We start from the raw sequence: 19,748 nt of genomic DNA on the forward strand, positions 1-19,748 counted from the left end.
CTTTAAAATTTCAAAGCCCACGTAACGTTTTTCTCATTTTTTTTATTAATGTTTGACGATTGCGCTAACGTTACGCACAAAGCGGAAGGAGACGCAAGGATAGGCGGTGTTTTCATTTGAAGTCACAGGCACAGGATGCAAATGGATGCGAGCGGTAACGGTTGCGAAGAATCAACCAGGAAATACGACGGAAACTGTCCCAGGTTTGGGATCATTTCAAGTTGAAAACTTAAGAGAACACAGTGGTGTGTGTCCATTGCAGGATCGAGCTAGCTTTCCACAACAGCACGTCGTCCATGCTGCAGCATCTCAAAAGAAAACATATCATTCCACACTACTCAGAGGCCGGAGGACCGTCACCCGAGACAATGTAAATGTAGCGTTAAATCAATGTGAACTCTCGTCGAGGTAAAGGCTTTTAAATAATATACGTTATTTATATAAGGGATAAAGCACGATGGCCAGTTCAAGTCTGTGAGAAACTTACCGGACTTTGGATGCGGAGGGGCATAAACAACACAAGATTTTTTTAAAGTTTATTCCACGGCTATTTACCAAAGGAATTTAATTTATTTTTAAAAATGAAACGTATTTACTTTCTTTTTACCATTGCCTGGATAAATACTCAGTTGATAGCTTACTTTTGTTTGAATGCTAGAGCTGAACATTGAATAACAATGATATGCTCCAAAACAGCAGGTGTGGATTTTTTTTTTGTTTAATTTTAGTTTGAGTGCAATGAATAGGGTTTATAAATGCACAGACATGAACATATCACAGTATGACAATGATATTTTGCTTTTGTGAAAAATATCAATCCATCAGGTAATTGTTGCATGAATCCTATCCAATTTAAAAAGGAAACAAATTAGTTGTTCATTTTAAGAAACATGTCTTATTTTCTCTTCTATATTTAATATTGCTATTTACTTTACCAAAAACAAGTTTTATCTGATTACTCGATAAATCGATGGAATTTTCTGTAGATTACTCGATTACAAAATTATTTGATAACTGCAGCCCTCGTACATTATCACGACTCTTTCAGTCTTTCTGAGCTTAAATGGAAATTCTTAAATCTCCTTGTTCTTTTTTGCTCGCGAGGTACACGTCCAGTGACGTTACCCGCCATAAAATTCACAAAGACACACTCAGCTGATGTTTATTGGGTAAGCTGTTCCCCCGAGGGCATCATTATCTATTGTGAGTTTGTCTTTGTTGTATTGTAAAGACGGACATCAGAATTGGCGCGACCCTGTCTTCAGTTTAATCTTGTCAGTCAGAGACCACCCGCTTACGACAGGAAGAGACCGCCTGACTGATATGTTAAATCGAATTTGTTTTGTTTGACATCTGACGTGACATTTACGGCTGGCTAAAACCGAAGTCACTAATACTGTAGTAGACCCGCAAGCAATAAAGTAATTCCGAAAAGAATTGTACTGGCAACATCAAATAAATTAGCAAATGGGTTCCCTCGGGCATGAAAAACCTAATTATTGGAGAATTTTAAAGTTCTGTAAGTCATGCAATTTTTTCTATGGGTGATTAAAAAATTTCATTGACTTTGACTTGTTGAGTATTTGATCTGATCAGGTTTTAAATTTCTTCTTTCAGATGTTCTGATAATTGATTTAGTTTTTTTAGCCACAATCATTTAAGTAGATGTTTTCTGTACATAGAGGCAGAAAGCAGTTTGTCACCTCTTTTAATCAAATAATGCTGTTTTGCTCGAGGCTATAAAACCATCACCTTTGACCCCTCCAACGTGGCATATGGTTTGGTTTGCGGCTGCATGTCATTGTGCTCCCTCCAAACCTTGGTTTGGCTGCAGATGCGTGCTGCCTTTACGGTAGATCAGCACTTTTGTTTTTGGAGTCGTAATGAAATGAAATTGCATTTGAGGAAAGAGCATTTTTACATAAGTGTTGACCTATATTGACATGCGTTGAAGTGAATAGTCCCAGCAGAGATGTTCAGGTCTTCTGCTCATGTCTTTGTCATACTCTTGTTAACAGGAGGAAGTTGTGGTTCCTGTGGTTTCTGTTTTGTTACCTCTTATGGTGAGAACTCTGAGCATTCATTTGTAAGGAAACATGTGACCCTGAGCACCAGCTGCCTCATGGGAAACTAGTGTTCAAATTAAATCAATGACTTTTTGTCGCCAGGCTTGTGGGTTTTTTTTGTGTGTGCGTGTGCTCTCAGTAATTTTGAATGCATTTTTGTTATAGATATCCGGTCAGCTGTAGTACTGTCAGTTTTCGTGTTTTTATGATAGACGCTAAAATATGATCAAGCACAGAATAAATTATGAATTTGAATATTTTTAGTCAGCAATGCTCATATGCTCATGACCATCCTGTTTCTGGCTGTAACGCTTCATAATATTTCAATTTAATAGGATTAAATTATGCAGATTTATGCAGGTATCATAAACTGTCTATCAATTAACTTTTTAGCAGCATTCCTTATTCTGCGTTAATCTCAATATACGGTTTTACATTGGTAGCACATGTTTTAGTATGAAATTTGAACTGATTTTAATTTATACGTGAACATTCTTCATATTTCATTCAATATTCAGTTCATGTTAGTTGTTAACTTATTTTATGTCTACTTTTTGGCAGTTGTTTATTATGAATGAGAAGCATAAGGCATTAAATTCACAAAATCCAGTTGAGTTCATCTATAATTTCATTGATAAGTTTTTTTCTGTTAGCTTTCAGTATAAACTGGTGATTTAAATTAGTCAAATAATCTCAATTTGAACAGTTTTCCTGCCTGTAGACAGCACTGTCTGCTTCGTGGGGGAGAGTGTGTGCTTATTTGACTGATTTTCCGCCTTGCTGCTAAAATATTTCCTAGACACTTTTTGAGAGTCGATGTGTGAGATCTCAATGTGTGAAAAGCATCAGATTGTGCAATCGTTCACTTGAGCCTGTCTAGATGTGTGTGTTGGCTCCAGGTACACTACACGGGGCGGTAGTGATGTCACCGCAGCCTGCTTGTTTTGCATCTTTTAAATGAACGTCTGTAATTTTCCAGCGGTTGAAAAGATGGTTTCATATCTTGATTGTTGACTGCGCATGCTACGAAACATCTCCGCTCGGGCGTTTGGTTTCATGCTGGAGTGCTAGTGGTCAGTATGTTCTTGGGCATTTAAGTGTGTGGTTCTGGTTCCTGGTTGTCCTGGGGGGGGGGGTTCTGCGAAGAGGGATGTGTGCTTCTCGGGTGGGTTACACATATAACACCTCAATCTAAGGTCATTGATGTCTGATGAGTGAGTGTGCAGATCGTTTCAGGATGTGATTTTTCCAGATTTTCTAGAGATCTTAACCAAGTCACAAACAAACAGAAAACAATATAAATTAGGGATGCACCGAAAGGAAAATCTGTGGCCAAAACCGAAACACCGAAAGAAATTAGGCCAATTATTAGTACCCTTGCATTTATGGCTATGACTACTAACTTTACTAAAATCAAGGCATTGCAATTGCATAAATATTAAAGTTTCAAAGAATAAATAAATGACAAATTATGCAAATATTTATTTAGCAAATTGCAACAATGTACAGTATAAAATAAAATTAAACTAAGATGTTTAACTTGACCCCACTCATGTGTATATTAAATAATAATGTACAGGTCTACTGGCCTGCTGAAAAGTTGAACAATTAAATGTTCTCTCGTGAAAACAAAGTGCATTTAGATCAAGTGCATTTTACATTTTTCTCTGTAGGACTACTACAAGAAAGTGCATTCAGAACAAGTCCAACTGCTTAAAGATACAACAATATTTTCTCTGTAGGCCTTCAACATAATAGTGTATCCAAACAAAGACTCCCACAGCCCATATGTTAACTGTAGAACTTTAACAACAACAAATGCACCAAGAATTGCAGATGTGCAAAGTTGATAATAAGTAGCGTAAGAATAGAATAACCAACTTATTCTGTCGTCTGAAGCGCTGTGATGTTCATGAACGGAATTTTGAGAAAAACGTGTTTAAAGTTAAGTTATGAAAATAAAAGCCCAACAGTCCAATAACACAAGTAAAAAACACTTTACAGTGGTAAGAGACTTACTCTTATAACAATTTAGTAAAAAAAACATGTCCTAGTGTTGAAGTCTATAAAAATACTGTACAAAACCGTTGGAATAAAACGAAAGTAAGGAAAATGGTGCAGCGCTCGTTTAAAGAACGAGAGCTCTGCCATAATCACTACACAAGGAAAGTGACAAACATTACGGACATCAACTAATAAGCAGTGAAGCAAGTTTTAAGTTGTTTATCGTGTGCATAGTGTCTGGACTTTTGATCATCTCTCGTATGTTTTGCGATCGCGGTCCGGCTCGCGTGAGCAGTGGAGCGGGCATAACTCTGGTGCCGTAGACTAAGAGCTCTGTCATCTCGCGAAAACAATGTATAAAAACCTTTGCATGCCATAGTTTACACAGGACTGGCGGGAACTGTGCATTAATACTTCTTCATTCTTCATATTATGTGGTTTACTTTGATAGGTGAACTGTCTTCCCGCGTCCCAGCGCGACATCCGGGTTTTCCCAAATCGCATCACATGTCTAGTCAGTCAAATGACAACGACACGTAGGTAGCTTCACGAGCATATCCCGCTGAAGGGAAACGGGTGTTTACAAATTGCCCTCATTGTAATCTGCCAGAATGACGGGCGGCCATCAGATTTTTCCGTCACTGGTAAAAAAAAATCTGTCAATGACAAATAATTTTGGGGATTACGCGACCTCTGGTTCACACACGTAAAGGAATATTGGTCGCACTCTAGAGCCCTGAGGGTGCATGCAATTTAGGAGACGCTTTAGTGCTGCGATTAAAGGAATAACGTCCGCTACAAATGCATCAAAGGAGCGGTATCTGTTTGTGTCATCACAACATTTCGGCCGTGTTGTTTCGGTGATAAAAGTCTTTCGGTGGCCGAATATTCGGTGCATCCCTAATATAAATAAAATAAGAATACAAACAATTTGACTACTGGGCTCCGCATTGAATGTTTTTGTACTTTACCAATACAATAATTGTTAATTTACTTTACACAGTTTTTGCAGTTGAAATTGCCATTGAGGGTTATGAAGCTATGTTGGTTTGGTATCACCAACTGCCTTGCAATCCCCAGTTTTTTTCGATACTGGTTACCACATCACACATACTTACACACTGTGTAGAAACAGATGTCGACAAAAGCCATTTCACTGACGAGAAAGATGAACTCACTCCGATTTACTTCCACCACAAGTGTGTGTGTATGAGTGTATCACTATGCACTGTTGGTTCATTTTAAGCCTTGCCACACCTATTGTAAAAGACTGTGTTTGTGTACTTCAGACTTTTATCTTTTTAAGGAAACAGATTAATGTAGATATGTGTGCGTGTATGTCTGACAGATTAAGCAGTGGCATAGTGTGACTTCATTAGCTCTGGAATGTTTGAAAGGATGCGGGGCATGGAGTTTGTGTGTGTGTCTGTGTAGAGAAGCGCAAACCGTTTTACTAAAGTGACTGTGAACAGTGTGAACACTTAACCACAACACACAGTGCAAACACACACACACCTCTTGTGTTGTCCTCAACAGGCTGCTGCTGATGTGCTCTCACAGGAACAGGAAGTGGGGTTGAAGTTTGTGAACAGCACAGACGCAGCAGTTTTGACCCCCACCACCACCCGGCGCCTGTGTTCTTTCAGTTTTTTTGCTGCCTCATTGAAAGCGTCCCTGCTGTGGGGGCCAGACATCCTCATATTTCACATTCCTGCAACCGAAGGATAAACAAACATAAATGAGCATGCATACTTTTCAATATTAGACAAATTCCTTTTAGAGATGTGTTTTTTGGATGTCAGTCGGGACTGCAAAGCAGGAAAGGGTGTGGTCTTTTTGATCAGGTGCAACTGTGTGTTTTCTTTTGTATGCATTGTGGGATAAAGGGGGTGGGGCCAAGTGCGGACCATTGCGTCACGCAATACTGAGTGTGTGTTGCCTTATAAGGGAAAGTGAGCATTACAAGCGATGCAGGAAGAGGCGGTTATAATGACAATACCACGAGACAGGGCTGACTGGACTGACCTGTTAGGCTTCACTCTCTCGCTCTCTCTCCATACCACATTATCGGTCATGCAGAACTTACAAGCACCTTCACTAGTGGTTTTTGCATTGACAAGTGTTGATGCTGTTGCTCATACTGGGGTTTTAAATATTGAGGCATAACTGGACGCCAGATTGTTTGTGTTTCCTGTGACTGACATTTATATTCATGTGGCTGTGCCGTTACTTCATATAGCTTGGACATTGTGTTTTGTCGTCTGGTGAAGCATAAATGATTTGTTTGTTTGGTTTAAAAGTAAAAATCAAGTGTAACTTCATTGACCGGTGTGATGTGGAATATGAAGGGACCCCAGAACCTTCCTGTTCCTAGGAGGACACTGTTAGAGCTCTTCACAGTAAATATTAGCCCAGAGAAGGACAGAGAATGAGTGTTTGTTTAAATGCTGAAAAGGCACATTCCATCCTCAAGTGGGCTGTGAAGAGCTGAACAGCCTCTGTATCGATTATGCTGTTTCGAGTCCGATTCACAAGCTCTTGATTCAATTCTCGATTTAAGTCACTGATTATAGAATTAATACAAATACTATAGATATTTCTTAAAGAGATCAGTAAATTTCACTTTATAATGGTGAATAAAAATATTAAATGAAGAGCCACAAACCTGTATATTCAACTTTTAACACACTTGGGTATATTGAAACGGAAATGGATCAAACAGGATCAGGTTATTTTAAATTAAAGATGCAGTATAACTTTCCCAAAATTAGCTGTAAAGATAGGCTGCAATCATATGAACGCTGCCTTTCATGTGAAAGGTGATGTTAAATTTGATGACAAGCCCGCATCTGCCACTTTAATTAAGCAATGAATGATATGCTCACTTTTGTAACATCCACCCGTTGTAAAAAAGAAAGTCATCTAGTGGATAGTAGTAGCAAAACCATTCACGTTAATGAACGTCAGTCCTTGCGGAAATGGAAAAGAATAAAAATCTATTCACATCTTTTGAGAATCGAAGTTGAGTCGACCACATTAAAAAAAAAAGATTTTCACCCAGCCATATTTGATAGTATTTATTGCTTTATTTTTACCATATAGCATTTAGGTCCAACTATGGATTTTTTTTCAGTTTAGTTCTATTTAGTCAGCACAACAGTCCGGCTTTTGCTTTTAAAATAATAAACACTACAACTACAACATAATACGATCTTGAAATGAAACTGCCCTTTTTTTGCTACCTTAGTGTATAAGTTACAGATTATCCAAGGTTCCTTATTTTTACCCCTAAAGTTTTAAATTGGTTTATAGTTGAGTAAGTTGCTTTCACGGAAAAATAACATCCCTTTATTATGACTGAACCACATTTGAGGACGGTGAATCCCTGAAATAGAGACACAATGGCTTTTCCTGTCACCAAACAAGTCATCAAATCCATCCAGAGAGAGAAGATCTGATCTGTGGTCTGCTGCCATGCGCTGTTGGTTGTGCTTGCCCTTTGAGCCAGTGTCAGAGAATGTGGGCCAGGTCAAAATATCTTTCAGTTCTTGAACTGAAGTTTGTTTAGTTTCTGATTTCTTGATTGCAAGTTTCTTGACATATAGAAACTGCCTTTGTGGTTTCATCAGTTCTGCAGTTTTATTCTTAGCCATGGCTTGATGGCCTTTTTACTTCCCTTACGTTCTTGTTGAACCTAATAAGGTAAACCACTTTGTTAATTTAGTTCTGAGCACTCTGAGAGTTTTTTCCAGCAGGATACTTTTTTAATGGGTCTGATATTCAGTCTTTAATTTCAGGTGGGTTGGTGATCAGAGCAGTGACTTTTGCGGTGTGTCGGATGACCGTATTGGCAGACTGGATTTCCAGTGTCCCCATGAGGCCTCTGTTTAATCCGACTCTCTTTTCTTAGTGAAAGCAGGCCTGAGAAAGTCCCGCTCCAACCGTGAGTCAGCGCTGGTGAAGTGCCACTCTGCAGGCAAAACTGTAATGTGCAAAACAAGTACTCTGCTAAAAAAAGCCTTCGCTGAGGGAATCACTTAGGGAAATGAGCATATCGGCTGCCAGATTAACCGTTGGGCCTGTGAAACGGGAAAGACCTTCACCAGTTTACAGGAAAACTCAAGCCACCTTGCTGCCCGTACAAATTCTTAGTACAATTGCATTGTTTTGTAGTGCATTTTTATTTGTGTTGTCACACACATCTCAGTGAGGATATCTACTTTGGGTCATCAAGTCAGGTTAAGGGGTGAGGAGATTGTTCCTGGTCGTGACGGTGTAGATGAACCATTCTATATATTCAGATCATTCTGTGGCTGACAAGGCATTTCCTTTTAGGTGTGTGAGAGAGAGAGAGGACCCTCCTTCCTTCCCCGTGTGAAAGGAATAGTTATCATTACACCTGGAGCCCTGCCCTTTCCTTGACGGAGACATGAATCACCAGAATGATTTCAGAATGAACTATTGTGAAATTGTTTGTCTTGTTTGGTTTCTTTTTTGTGGCTCAAAGGTCAGCTGATACTAGACAGATTTTCATTTATGTTTATTCGGCTAAAGAAACGTTTCCTGTGTAACATCCCGTAATAAAACCATACACGTTACATTTAAAGTTCACCCACAAAAAAAATCTGTCATCAATACTTACCCTCCTGTCATTTCAATCCTGTATGTCTTTCTTCCGCAGAACACAAAAGATTATATTTTGAAAAATGTTTTTAACAGCCCCCACTGACTTGCATTGGTCTAGTCTATACAATAGAAGTGAATGGGGACCAGTCTTCAAAATATCTTTTTGTCGAAGAAAGAAATCCATAAAGGTTTGAAATGTTAAGAGGGTGAGTAGCTGATCTTACTCTTGATGGTCTGATTATGGGATAGTTAAGAACTTCCTATATCAACCATGGATCTACATGTGTAAAAACATGTTTACCACTTGGGAGGGATCTAGATGGCCGACTAGTTTGTTAGTGAGGTCGACTTTAGACTCTAGACGCATTTTGTCAAATCTAAAGCACAAAACTAAGATTATCATCGCATGTGTTTGTTGGGCGAATGCTTTTGGTATTGAGAATGAAATGCAAATGTACCAGACACTTTACATTGTTGTCATGACATAGTGTTTTCACTCTGTCTCTAAACCAACACGCCTGTTCTTGTAACCTTTCTCTGAATATGATACGCATGTCTACCATTCTTAAAATCACTCTTGTGCGTTATTGGGATGTCTTTCATTCCTGCACATTCCTAAATGCTAGGTCAGGCACTCCTGTCTAGCATTCTTTCAACTGTTCATGACTTCATGTGTTTATCTGTATCTTTATTAGCTTCTGTTCACTCGCTTTGTGTTGCCTGTGGGGTTTGAAAAGAATCCATTTTATCCTTTAAGGGTTAAAGTTCATGCAGTCTGGAAAGAAACCCGACCCCATCGAACACTGCTGGGAGTCTCACAAAGGGAGGAAATACTATAAATAAATCAAAAAATAAACATGGCATTCACCAGAGCAACTCCTGTAGAGCATGGAAGTCAGAGACAACACCCCCCCCCGTTGCCTTCCCTCTCTTTTTTCCTGTCCTCTGTTCTCTTCATCTTAGTGTTCTGTTGATATAATATTGCTTCTATGTCAGGGTTGACTGCTCAGATTTGAAATATTGGTCGATTAATAAACTTTGAACATGATCTGTGTAAGTGATTTGTAAAATATTTTACTAAAGGATGATTTTACATAAGCACTTACCCAGACATACTTCAGACCCTTTGTAAGGTTTTGGGTGATTGGGGTATTTCATTATTTAAGCATTGTGAGGCTAAATGTAAATATTTTGGCAATTGTTGAGTTTAGTTTTCTTGTGGATTACTGAAACTTTTCATTGAGAAACATTTAACATTGTTTTCTGATATGTGAATAAAGCATCTGCCTCAATTTGATCTCTTGTTAGCTCCCCCTATGATGTTCGGCTTGTATTAAAAACAATGCCGTTCTTAAAGAAATGTTTCCAAATTATGTTAAAAATGTCATAGCTTCACACCTTGCATTACTTTCGTTTAAACTGAGCTTGTGCTAATGTTGTATTTTGTTTAGAATGTGTAAAGGACACTCACATTTTTCCATCGTCCTGTCCCAGCCCACATGCTGCACCCAACCCTCTTTAGAGATGAATGCTAATGATTGTCTTGCAGATGACAATGCATTTTAGAAACTAGTTATTATTGAACATTCATTTAAAAGTTTGCATTAGCATCATGTATACTCAAACACTGCTGTGTGTTGACGATTTAATTGAGGAGCTGCAGTCGAAGATATTTTATTTGGATGTCTCCTTTTTTTTTTTTTATAAAATATTGATTGGTTACATTATTTACACTTTACACAAAGTCAAATCAGGATTTAAAATAAAAGGTGCAAGTGTCCATCACAATTCTCATAGTCCTGTAAAATTTATTTTTGTGTTCTTCGACGGAGACTATGTGTCCAGGATTAACGTTAGATAAAAGGAGAACCTCTATGCCGGTTTGTTTGCCAAGCTCTGCAGCTATATGTTTTTGTATTTTGATAATCAATTTATATATTATTTGAGTAAATTTTCGTATTTGTGTTCAATGTTGCTGAATAACTTGTGGTAAAATAACGTAGGAAAAAATGTCGTTAAGCCTAAATAAATATGAATTGATATACAAGTGAATTGAACTATCATGCATGCTGAGCTGGGGAGGCAGTTGTGGAATTGCATTATGTGCATTGACACCTAAACCTGTCAGTCGCGCGTGCGCCATTCACACTGGTGCTTCAGGGATGTGTTTGTGGAAGGTTATAGTTCTATCTTGCGTATGTATTCTTGTGAAGGGAGTGGCACTGGCAGTTCACTTTAACCGAGAGTTTTATTTCATTTCCAAAACTCTTTGATGTCATCTGATCACACACCCACCTATCAAAGTCTTCCAAACATTATACTGCTGTTGGAATTTGCTGGCGAACAAACAGTTTTATTGGTCAATGCTTACGGACTGTTTAGAGTGATTATTTGGCTATTATCCATTGATGGTACTCTTTGGTACTGACACAAGGCACCAAATGATTATTGTCATGCCCATTGACCAATGTTGATAATCTCATTAATAAAAAACGTATTAACTGTAAATGAAGTAAAGAGTGTGCAATTAATCGTAATCTGTTTTCAATTTAAATCTTGTCCTCAAACAATTATAAAAACAAAATAATTGTGGTATAAAAAAATTTGTGCTGCATTTCGTTTTGAAAGGATCTGATCATTTTTTTGTTCTTTTTTTATTTATGCATTTATACTTAATAAATACAAATAAAAGTAAAACATTGATAAAGTTGAATTCAGTGTTAAATTGGCTATTTATTATTGTTATTATTTATAATTGATCAATTTATTAACTTTGTTTCCAAAACCAAAGAGTAATGATGTTATATAATTGTGGTCTCGTCATCATCGAGCAGCCCTATAAATAATACGATTAATAAGACTGTATGGTACATCAATCTTTCATTTATTTTCAAGGGTTGCCTAGACTGCATTTAAGCGCACACAGGTAGAGCATGACAACAGCAGTTATCACCCACATTTCTCAGTCTGTGAGGGGTGTATGTGCGTTTAGTGTGTGGGGCAACCCTGTAGTTGTATATAATTTGAATCTGGCCTAAAGAGCGTATGTTTGGGTAAGTGGTTCTTTCTCTGAAATTCTTGCAACGTGGCGTGATGGAATGATGTCACCCACACCCAACTAATCAAAGACATCCCGCTTGGCTTTCCCTACCCACACATATAGAGTCCCCTGTTTAAGCAGAGGTATTTGCAGACCCTGTCAAATGGCATTTGTTTACAGTGTGGATATACCTGTTCACGTTCCTGACTGGTATGTGTGTCTGTGTCTCTCTCTCTCTCTCTGTGTGTGTGTGTGTGTGTGTGTGTGTGTGTGTGTGTGAATGAATGCTGAATTGTTTTTCTGGCAGTCCTGTCCCTGGTAGGTGGATGTCGTACGAGGGGGGTGGGTGAAGGGGCTCATTATCCACTAAACTCAATGGAATCATTGTATTAGAGCGAGCGGGAGAGGCTGCGGGCCCAGAGACCCTTTTCCTAGTGTGATGTGATGCTGGTCTCTGTGTTTATAAATGCTTGTTCATGTTGAGGTATTTTGAGTTTAACAGCTCTCTCCTCTAGATTATATTAAAGCACAGAGATACGCAGATTTCTCATGTCAAACTTTCAGAAGAAGGGAATTTTTTGCTTTGAATTAGATGCTGAAATGGAAATGCCCACATCGATTTTCCTCCAAAACATCTTGGACATTCCAGGGTGCAGCAGAACGCAAACCCATTTCCTGTTCCCCTGACTGTATGGCCCCGCTTCCTCTGACGTAACTTCCTGTTTGTTCTAGACTTTCACGGCTTGGTGCAACTCTCACCTGCGGAAGTCGGGAACGCAAATCGACAACATCGAGGAGGATTTCAGAGATGGACTCAAACTAATGCTGCTCCTAGAGGTCATCGCAGGTCTGTGAGCTTCAGTCGTATCACCTGACACCGTGTAATGGAATAGATTGTAATCAGACTCATCTGTGTGGGTCGTTCTTCATTCATGCACCACACCTTCATACCATAGTGTGACAGACTGTTGTTCATGCTACGGTTATATGCACCTCTGTTCTTAAAAATATATATTTTTTTTCTATGATAAGAAACTTTTTTCATTATTCACCTTCACCCACATGTCATGACTCTCTTCCTTTTGCAGAACACAACTAGGGATATTTTGAGGAAGGTTGATAACCAAAAAACATGGCCCCATTGACTTTTCTCAGAATATCTTCTTTAGTTGTCTAGAGAAAATATAGTCTATGATGTTTATCAGAGAAGAATGTGACCAGACTCTTTAGAATGCTGTTGGAAAATGTGTTATCGGGGAGTTTGACAACTAATTGCTTGTGTGTGTGTGTGTGTGTGTGTGTGTAGGGGAGAGATTACCAAAACCTGAAAGAGGCAAGATGAGAGTGCACAAGATCAACAATGTCAACAAAGCGCTGGACTTCATCGCCAGCAAAGGAGTCAAACTGGTGTCGATTGGTGCCGAAGGTACAAATGCATTCCTGCACTGAAATCCTTTCAACGTGTTTTGTGTGTATACAATGGTGACCAGAAATCCAAAGCCCATTTATTGACAGACGTTTCACTGCCTTTCCTGCCAAGTGAAATCCCACGGCGGTATAAAGACACATGCATGTTTGTGTGCGTGTGCGTTCGGGAAATTGTGACCTTTCTGATCCTCCTCCATATTTATGCAGTGGTTGAGAAACAGAGGCTGTTTTTCTTGTGTAATTACAAGGCACAAATCTCTTAACTTCTGCCATTAATTAAGCCGGAACCACTTTATATGGATGTAGATAATTTGAGATCATTTTGTACTGAAAAATTGAAAATCTCAAAGTTAGTAATGCTTGAAGGCTGTTTATAGATTTGCTGATAACACTTTACTTAAAGCCCTTATGTACAATGCATCATAAAGGGTAAGATGGATTATAATTGTTCATAATGTGTGTTGTCAAAAAGTAAATGTTGTTGTGAAGAATTGTAATCAATATTAAAAAGTGTTATAATGTGTTTACTGTAATTACAATTATTCATGAGACATTACAATGCATTATAAGGTGAACTACATGGCATAATTAACACATTAAAACCAGTTTTATAATGCATTATACATGTATGCTTTAAGTAAAGTTTACCGATTTGTCTTTATAACATCTATCAGCATGGTGAATTGGTTTAATCTGTCTTTTATCTGAATCAGCATCTATAGTCAGCTTTATGCGGTAAAGACAGTGTCATGGTATGTGTCGGTTCTCATAAACCGCCAGAACTAGTCATGACAGCATCAAAATGGCAAACAAATTGTCCTTTTCGGCAGCTATCTTATAAATAGAGGCTGTTCCTTTTCATTGATGGTTTTGTGTATGTGCGCATTTGTAGAAATTGTGGATGGAAACGCCAAGATGACTCTGGGAATGATTTGGACCATCATCCTCCGCTTTGCCATCCAGGACATCTCAGTGGAGGGTATAGTTTTTGGACTCTAGAAATTTTCTGAAGAATTTTGAACGGCTTAATTAAATGTTGTGCTTTGGGGGACAGAAGACAAATGCCCAGTAATGGTCTGTTTATACATTTTCTTCACTCCACAGAAACCTCGGCTAAAGAAGGGTTGTTGCTCTGGTGTCAGAGAAAGACTGCTCCTTACAAGAATGTCAACGTTCAAAACTTCCATATCAGGTCTGCATCAGACTCATGTTAACTTCTGACTCTTTTTTTGATTGATGCTTATTCATAGATTCTCACATCCAGGGAGTGTTAAAGCGAGTTTTGCATACATTATTGTTATGGACATTGCTTTATTTGAATAAGCAAATTAACGAGATACAGAGCGATTTGAAATAAACTTCAAACTACATTTACTGTTAACTAAACTGTATAAAACCGTTCCTTTACCATATTTTGCAAAACTTTGTTTATTTTATAGTCCAACAATCCCATCAGTTCAGAAACACATTACTGTTGCCCTCTGCTGGACAATGTGAAAAATATGTATCATCTGTTTATTTGACTGTTATTTTCGCTCCGTACAGCTGGAAGGATGGTCTTGCCTTCAATGCTCTGATCCATAGACACAGACCAGAGCTCATTGATTATGACAAACTGAGAAAGGTGTGTATATCATGAAAAAAACAAAGACTAAAGCTGAGATGTTTACAAAATCAAAAATGCAATGGACACGGATTTGCATAGCGAAATTGAATCTAAATAATTTACTTTAAGCTTAAAGTAGTTATATAGAAAAATACTTCCAGAAGTCTTCAATGGAAATCTCCTGATGTTTCTTTTAAGATGCAGACAACGATTTGAGACAGACTTTATGTCTTTTAATACAGATATATATAATTGATTTCCATTTGTGTTAACAGGATGACCCAGTGACCAATCTGAACAATGCTTTTGAAGTGGCAGAGCGATACCTTGATATCCCAAAAATGTTGGATGCAGAGGGTAAAACCTGTTCTGTTCTTTAGTGTGCGTGTGTCTGCACGTATGTTTTTATATTATATGTTATGTGTTTCTGCACTGGAGTGTTGCGTGCTCAGGTGTGTTTGTGTGAGTGTGTGAAAGTGAATGAGTCTATGTGTAATAGTGTGTTTGGCTTGTCAGTACATGCCCTGTATTTCCAGGAGTTGTTCCTGGTCTCAGACACACAGACATTGCAAACACCCACACCTAATATCTTCCACAAACAGTGTGTCACCATGGTAACCCCCCTGAGCATTATGTTGTTTCTCCCTTGAGCATGATGTCTCCAGGATTCACGCTGTTGCACCAATTTTGTTTTGGTGCTTTATACAGTATATACGTGAATGTGTGTTTAATGGTAATCCCGCGCATATGTCTGCATTCCAATTCACATACAATCAATCAATCCTAAAGAGAATTCAAAATAAGAGAATGCTGTAGTATTTAAAGGGATACTTCACCCAAAAATTCACCCCCCATTTACTTCCATAATAGGAAAAATACAATGATAGTCAAAACTGCCCCACAAGTGTTTGTTGCCCTACATTCTTCAAAATGTCTTAGTTTGTGTTCAACAGAGCAAAACAATTTTTTCCTACTATGGGAGTCAATGGGGGGCGAATTCTGTCTGGTTATAAGCATTCTTCCAAATATCTTTCTCTTTGTTCATCATTCAGATTTGGAAGAACTCTAATATGAGTAAATGATGACAGAATTTTCCTTTTTGGGTAAAGTGTTAACACCAGTACTTTAAAGATACTGTGTTCAACTAAGTGAAGAAATTGAACTACATTTTAATTCAGTTCACGACTATAAATTTGTGGCATAAATGTTATTCATGAGTGTCGAATTTAGAGATGACACGTGTAATTTCTGGACCATTAGTGGCACTGAACAAAAGTAATATATAATAATAATAATTTGTTAATTTTAAGGTAATTTAAAGCATAAATGCAAAAACAATACATTTTTTTTGTTTGATTTATAAAGCACTATTAAAATAACAGGACGTTGCACTTAAGTCCTGTACAAGACAATAACTTATTCAGATATCAAGACAATAAAACAATAATCAATACAATGACACAACTCAACACCCTTCAGTCTCGTAGACTACACAGAGAAAATAAGCCCTCAGCCACTTTTTAAAACAGTTTAGTGTTGGGGCAAGTCTAATATGGGTAGGAAGACTTATTCCATCTCTTTGATGCTGCTACTACAAAAGACCGATCACCCTTACATCTTGTCAGTGTACATCTTGGATCTAAATTATATTAAAGTGAAACGTAGTTTTCTATATGCAGTTTTTTGTTTAACCTGAAAAAAGTTTGTGAATTTGATATGAACCCACTGTCGTCCTTTTCATGTCATGTATGTTATTTGAGTGTGTAACAGCTGTTGACTGCGCGTGTGTGTTGTGTACGGTTAGTTATGTCCAACAGTATGTGCGGGTGTGTATAACTCTTGTTTCCCTGCAGACATAGTGAACACTGCACGTCCAGATGAGAAAGCCATAATGACCTATGTGTCCAGTTTCTACCATGCATTTTCTGGAGCCCAGAAGGTACCCTGCCCCCTCCCGTGACCCCTAACCCTTGACCTCTGTGACCCCAGCTCCTCTTCAGCATGGCTTTTTCCACCATTACTGGAATAACCCAAGGGGTGCTGGTTGAAGATACACTTCCTCGCATGCGGCTTTTAGCCACAATGCGTATGTGTCTCGACTCGCCCTCCTCTGGTCTACAACAGCGGATTTGCTCTCTCTCTCACTACGCGGGTTGCCATGGTTATAACGCCGGACTCCGAACCCCGTTTTCCTTTCAGTGGGGGAGCCCATAAATTGTCTCTGCATAACCGACTGACCCCCAGTCACCCACTTGCTCACTCAATGGGAACTCACATGCTTTGGGTCGCTTCGCTTCACCGCTGTCTCTCTCTCTTTCTGCTGGCTTTGCTATAGATATCGTGGGCACTCTGCGGCCGGATGAGAAGGCTATTATGACCTACGTCTCCTGTTTCTATCACGCCTTCTCAGGTGCTCAGAAGGTGAGAAACCTTTGACCCCTGATGTTTGCCCCATAACTCTGAAAGGGCGCTTTCAGACCTGGTTTGTTCAAGGCCATTTTGAGGGATTTTAGATAAAATCGGCTAAATCTCTTATCTGCATTGCTTTTCATATCTAGGTTAAAGTGGCATGTGACTGTGTGTCTAGAGGCGTGTGCGAAACCTGTTGTTTGTGATATATAACCACATCATAATGAACAACGTCCCCATTATTCTCATGATGTACTTTGATTCAAAGGCACAGTATGTTATAGATTAAGTCTTAAACATCTGGTCAATTACTACTACTTGCAACATAAAATAAAGGATATGATATACATCTGTAATCTAGTGTGAAGACATCAGGACTTAATGAAAACAAACCAGGTGTGAAAGCACATTAAGAGTAGAGGCCACTGGCTGGTCATTACAGCTTTTGACTTCACTATTCCTAAACTCACTGCCATCTTCTTTACATACACGTTTTTTCTTTCTGGTCAACATGCTTATTTGGGTTTACCAGTCTATCAGAACTTTCTTTAAATGCTGTTGAGATTAAAAATTTAGCGTTCCGTATTTGCACTCATTGATGCATATGTTTGTGAGGTCACAAAACTTAAATGCAAACTGTGACCAACATTGAGTGTAAATTGGAAAATCATAATGCAGTTTACAAAAACGAATTCTATTAGAATCACTGGTGTTGCTGTTGGTTCTGTCTTTACACAAATACACTCAACCACTGTAATATATGTTATTTATGTTATACTAAAGTCCGGTCTAGAGAAACCGCATAGTTTAACTTTTGTTTACATGGACTCAACTGCAGCTAAAATTCATTAAACCAAACAAAGGGCAAAAGGACATTTCAGCCATTTTATTTTTAATATTGGTTTTAATGTGCTTTAGCATTTATTGTGAGCAGTTTGAACACTTTCTGTTTCAGCGTTAGTTAATGCTGTAAAGAAATCTGGTGAGATCCTCCAGCAGTGGTATAAAAATTGAGAATGCAGATTTGATTTGGAAAATGGCATGTGTATTTTACAGTTAGATTACACGTTTTCAAAACTAACCAAGTTTGGTGTTTGCATGGAACGTCAATTAGCATAAGAGTTAGCATTGGTAATGTTGATGTTAAGCTGGTTCTTCAATGTTTTTGGCTATTTTTAACGCATGCGAATGTTTTGTAGCACAACATTAACTGACAACACTTTGAATTTTGTTTTGTTGTACAACATTAACTGACAACACTTGGAATTTTGTTTTGTTGTGTGATCAATAAGCCATTTTCGTGCGTTTGAATGTAAATGTAAAGCACATTTAGCTAAACCCATTGACTAAACCAAAATCATAATAATCCTTTAGTTATTTTCAAGGCGGCTAAAAAGGATTACTCATTGAAGTATACCGTGTATACTGTATCATACGACATACAGTGTACACTATATACTTTTGTAGTACACTGTATGCTGTATGATGTATTCTTTAGACCCGGGATATATGGAAAGCATTTCAGTCGGTTCAATCTTTTTTAACTCTGACCATGATAGGCTGAGACGGCAGCCAATCGTATCTGCAAGGTGTTGGCTGTCAATCAAGAGAACGAGCACCTGATGGAAGACTACGAAAAGCTGGCTAGTGATGTAAGTCTGTTTGTTTGTGCTGTTTAAGATCCTGTAGTTGGTTTGCAGTTTAGTTTCTAATTCTACCTCTCGTTCATTTTCTTTAGTTGTTGGAGTGGATACGCAGGACAATTCCATGGTTGGAAAACCGTGCTCCAGAAAAGACCATGACAGAAATGCAGCAGAAACTGGAAGATTTCCGTGACTATCGGCGCGTTCACAAACCACCCAAAGTCCAGGAGAAGTGTCAGCTAGAGATCAACTTCAACACATTGCAGACCAAACTTCGTCTGAGCAACCGACCGGCCTTTATGCCATCTGAAGGACGCATGGTGTCTGTAAGAAACTGTTCACAACCCGTCCTGTAATGTTTACTCTTAACCAACTTATCTGACAAAGTAAAACATTTGGCTGATAAGATTATTTCTTTTTTCTAGGACATTAACGGGTCATGGCATAAACTGGAAGGCGCAGAGAAAGGCTATGAAGAGTGGCTACTGAATGAAATCCGTCGTTTGGAGAGGCTTGACCATCTCGCAGAAAAATTCCGCCAGAAAGCAGCTATCCACGAGAGCTGGACAGATGGTATGCTTGCAGAAACTATACCTTCATATGCAAAGATCACAAACTTATGTTTGGCCTCATGCTCAAATTCACCTTCATCAATACACATTTTCTATTTATCCCTATCCCTACAATTATCAATTAAGACGTGTTCATCGTTCAGTCATATGATTACTTGAATATCTGTGATTGTTTGTAGGTAAAGAGGCCATGCTAACACAGAAGGATTATGAGACTGCGACTCTATCTGAGATCAAAGCTCTTCTTAAGAAGCACGAGGCGTTCGAGAGCGACCTCGCCGCTCACCAGGACCGAGTGGAGCAGATTGCTGCCATCGCACAGGAGCTCAAGTGAGAACATGGCAAAAACAAAGC

The 19,748-nt window shown here is 38.5% G+C and overlaps 1 protein-coding gene across 1 annotated transcript in view; it reads left to right on the forward strand.

Moving 5' to 3' along the window:
- The window catches only part of actn4 (actinin, alpha 4), a 38,118-nt gene that overhangs the window by 10,282 nt on the left and 8,088 nt on the right, over positions 1 to 19,748 (forward strand). Inside the window, 11 exon segments of the mRNA XM_056755956.1 lie at positions 12,469 to 12,583; positions 13,043 to 13,162; positions 14,057 to 14,143; positions 14,269 to 14,356; positions 14,710 to 14,788; positions 15,046 to 15,127; positions 16,624 to 16,709; positions 18,739 to 18,831; positions 18,918 to 19,148; positions 19,248 to 19,395; positions 19,574 to 19,724. Of these exon segments, the coding sequence (XP_056611934.1) occupies positions 12,469 to 12,583; positions 13,043 to 13,162; positions 14,057 to 14,143; positions 14,269 to 14,356; positions 14,710 to 14,788; positions 15,046 to 15,127; positions 16,624 to 16,709; positions 18,739 to 18,831; positions 18,918 to 19,148; positions 19,248 to 19,395; positions 19,574 to 19,724 (1,280 nt within the window).

This window comes from Triplophysa dalaica, chromosome 9 (assembly GCF_015846415.1).
Source record: "Triplophysa dalaica isolate WHDGS20190420 chromosome 9, ASM1584641v1, whole genome shotgun sequence".
In the NCBI taxonomy this organism is placed as follows: Eukaryota; Metazoa; Chordata; class Actinopteri; order Cypriniformes; family Nemacheilidae; genus Triplophysa; species Triplophysa dalaica.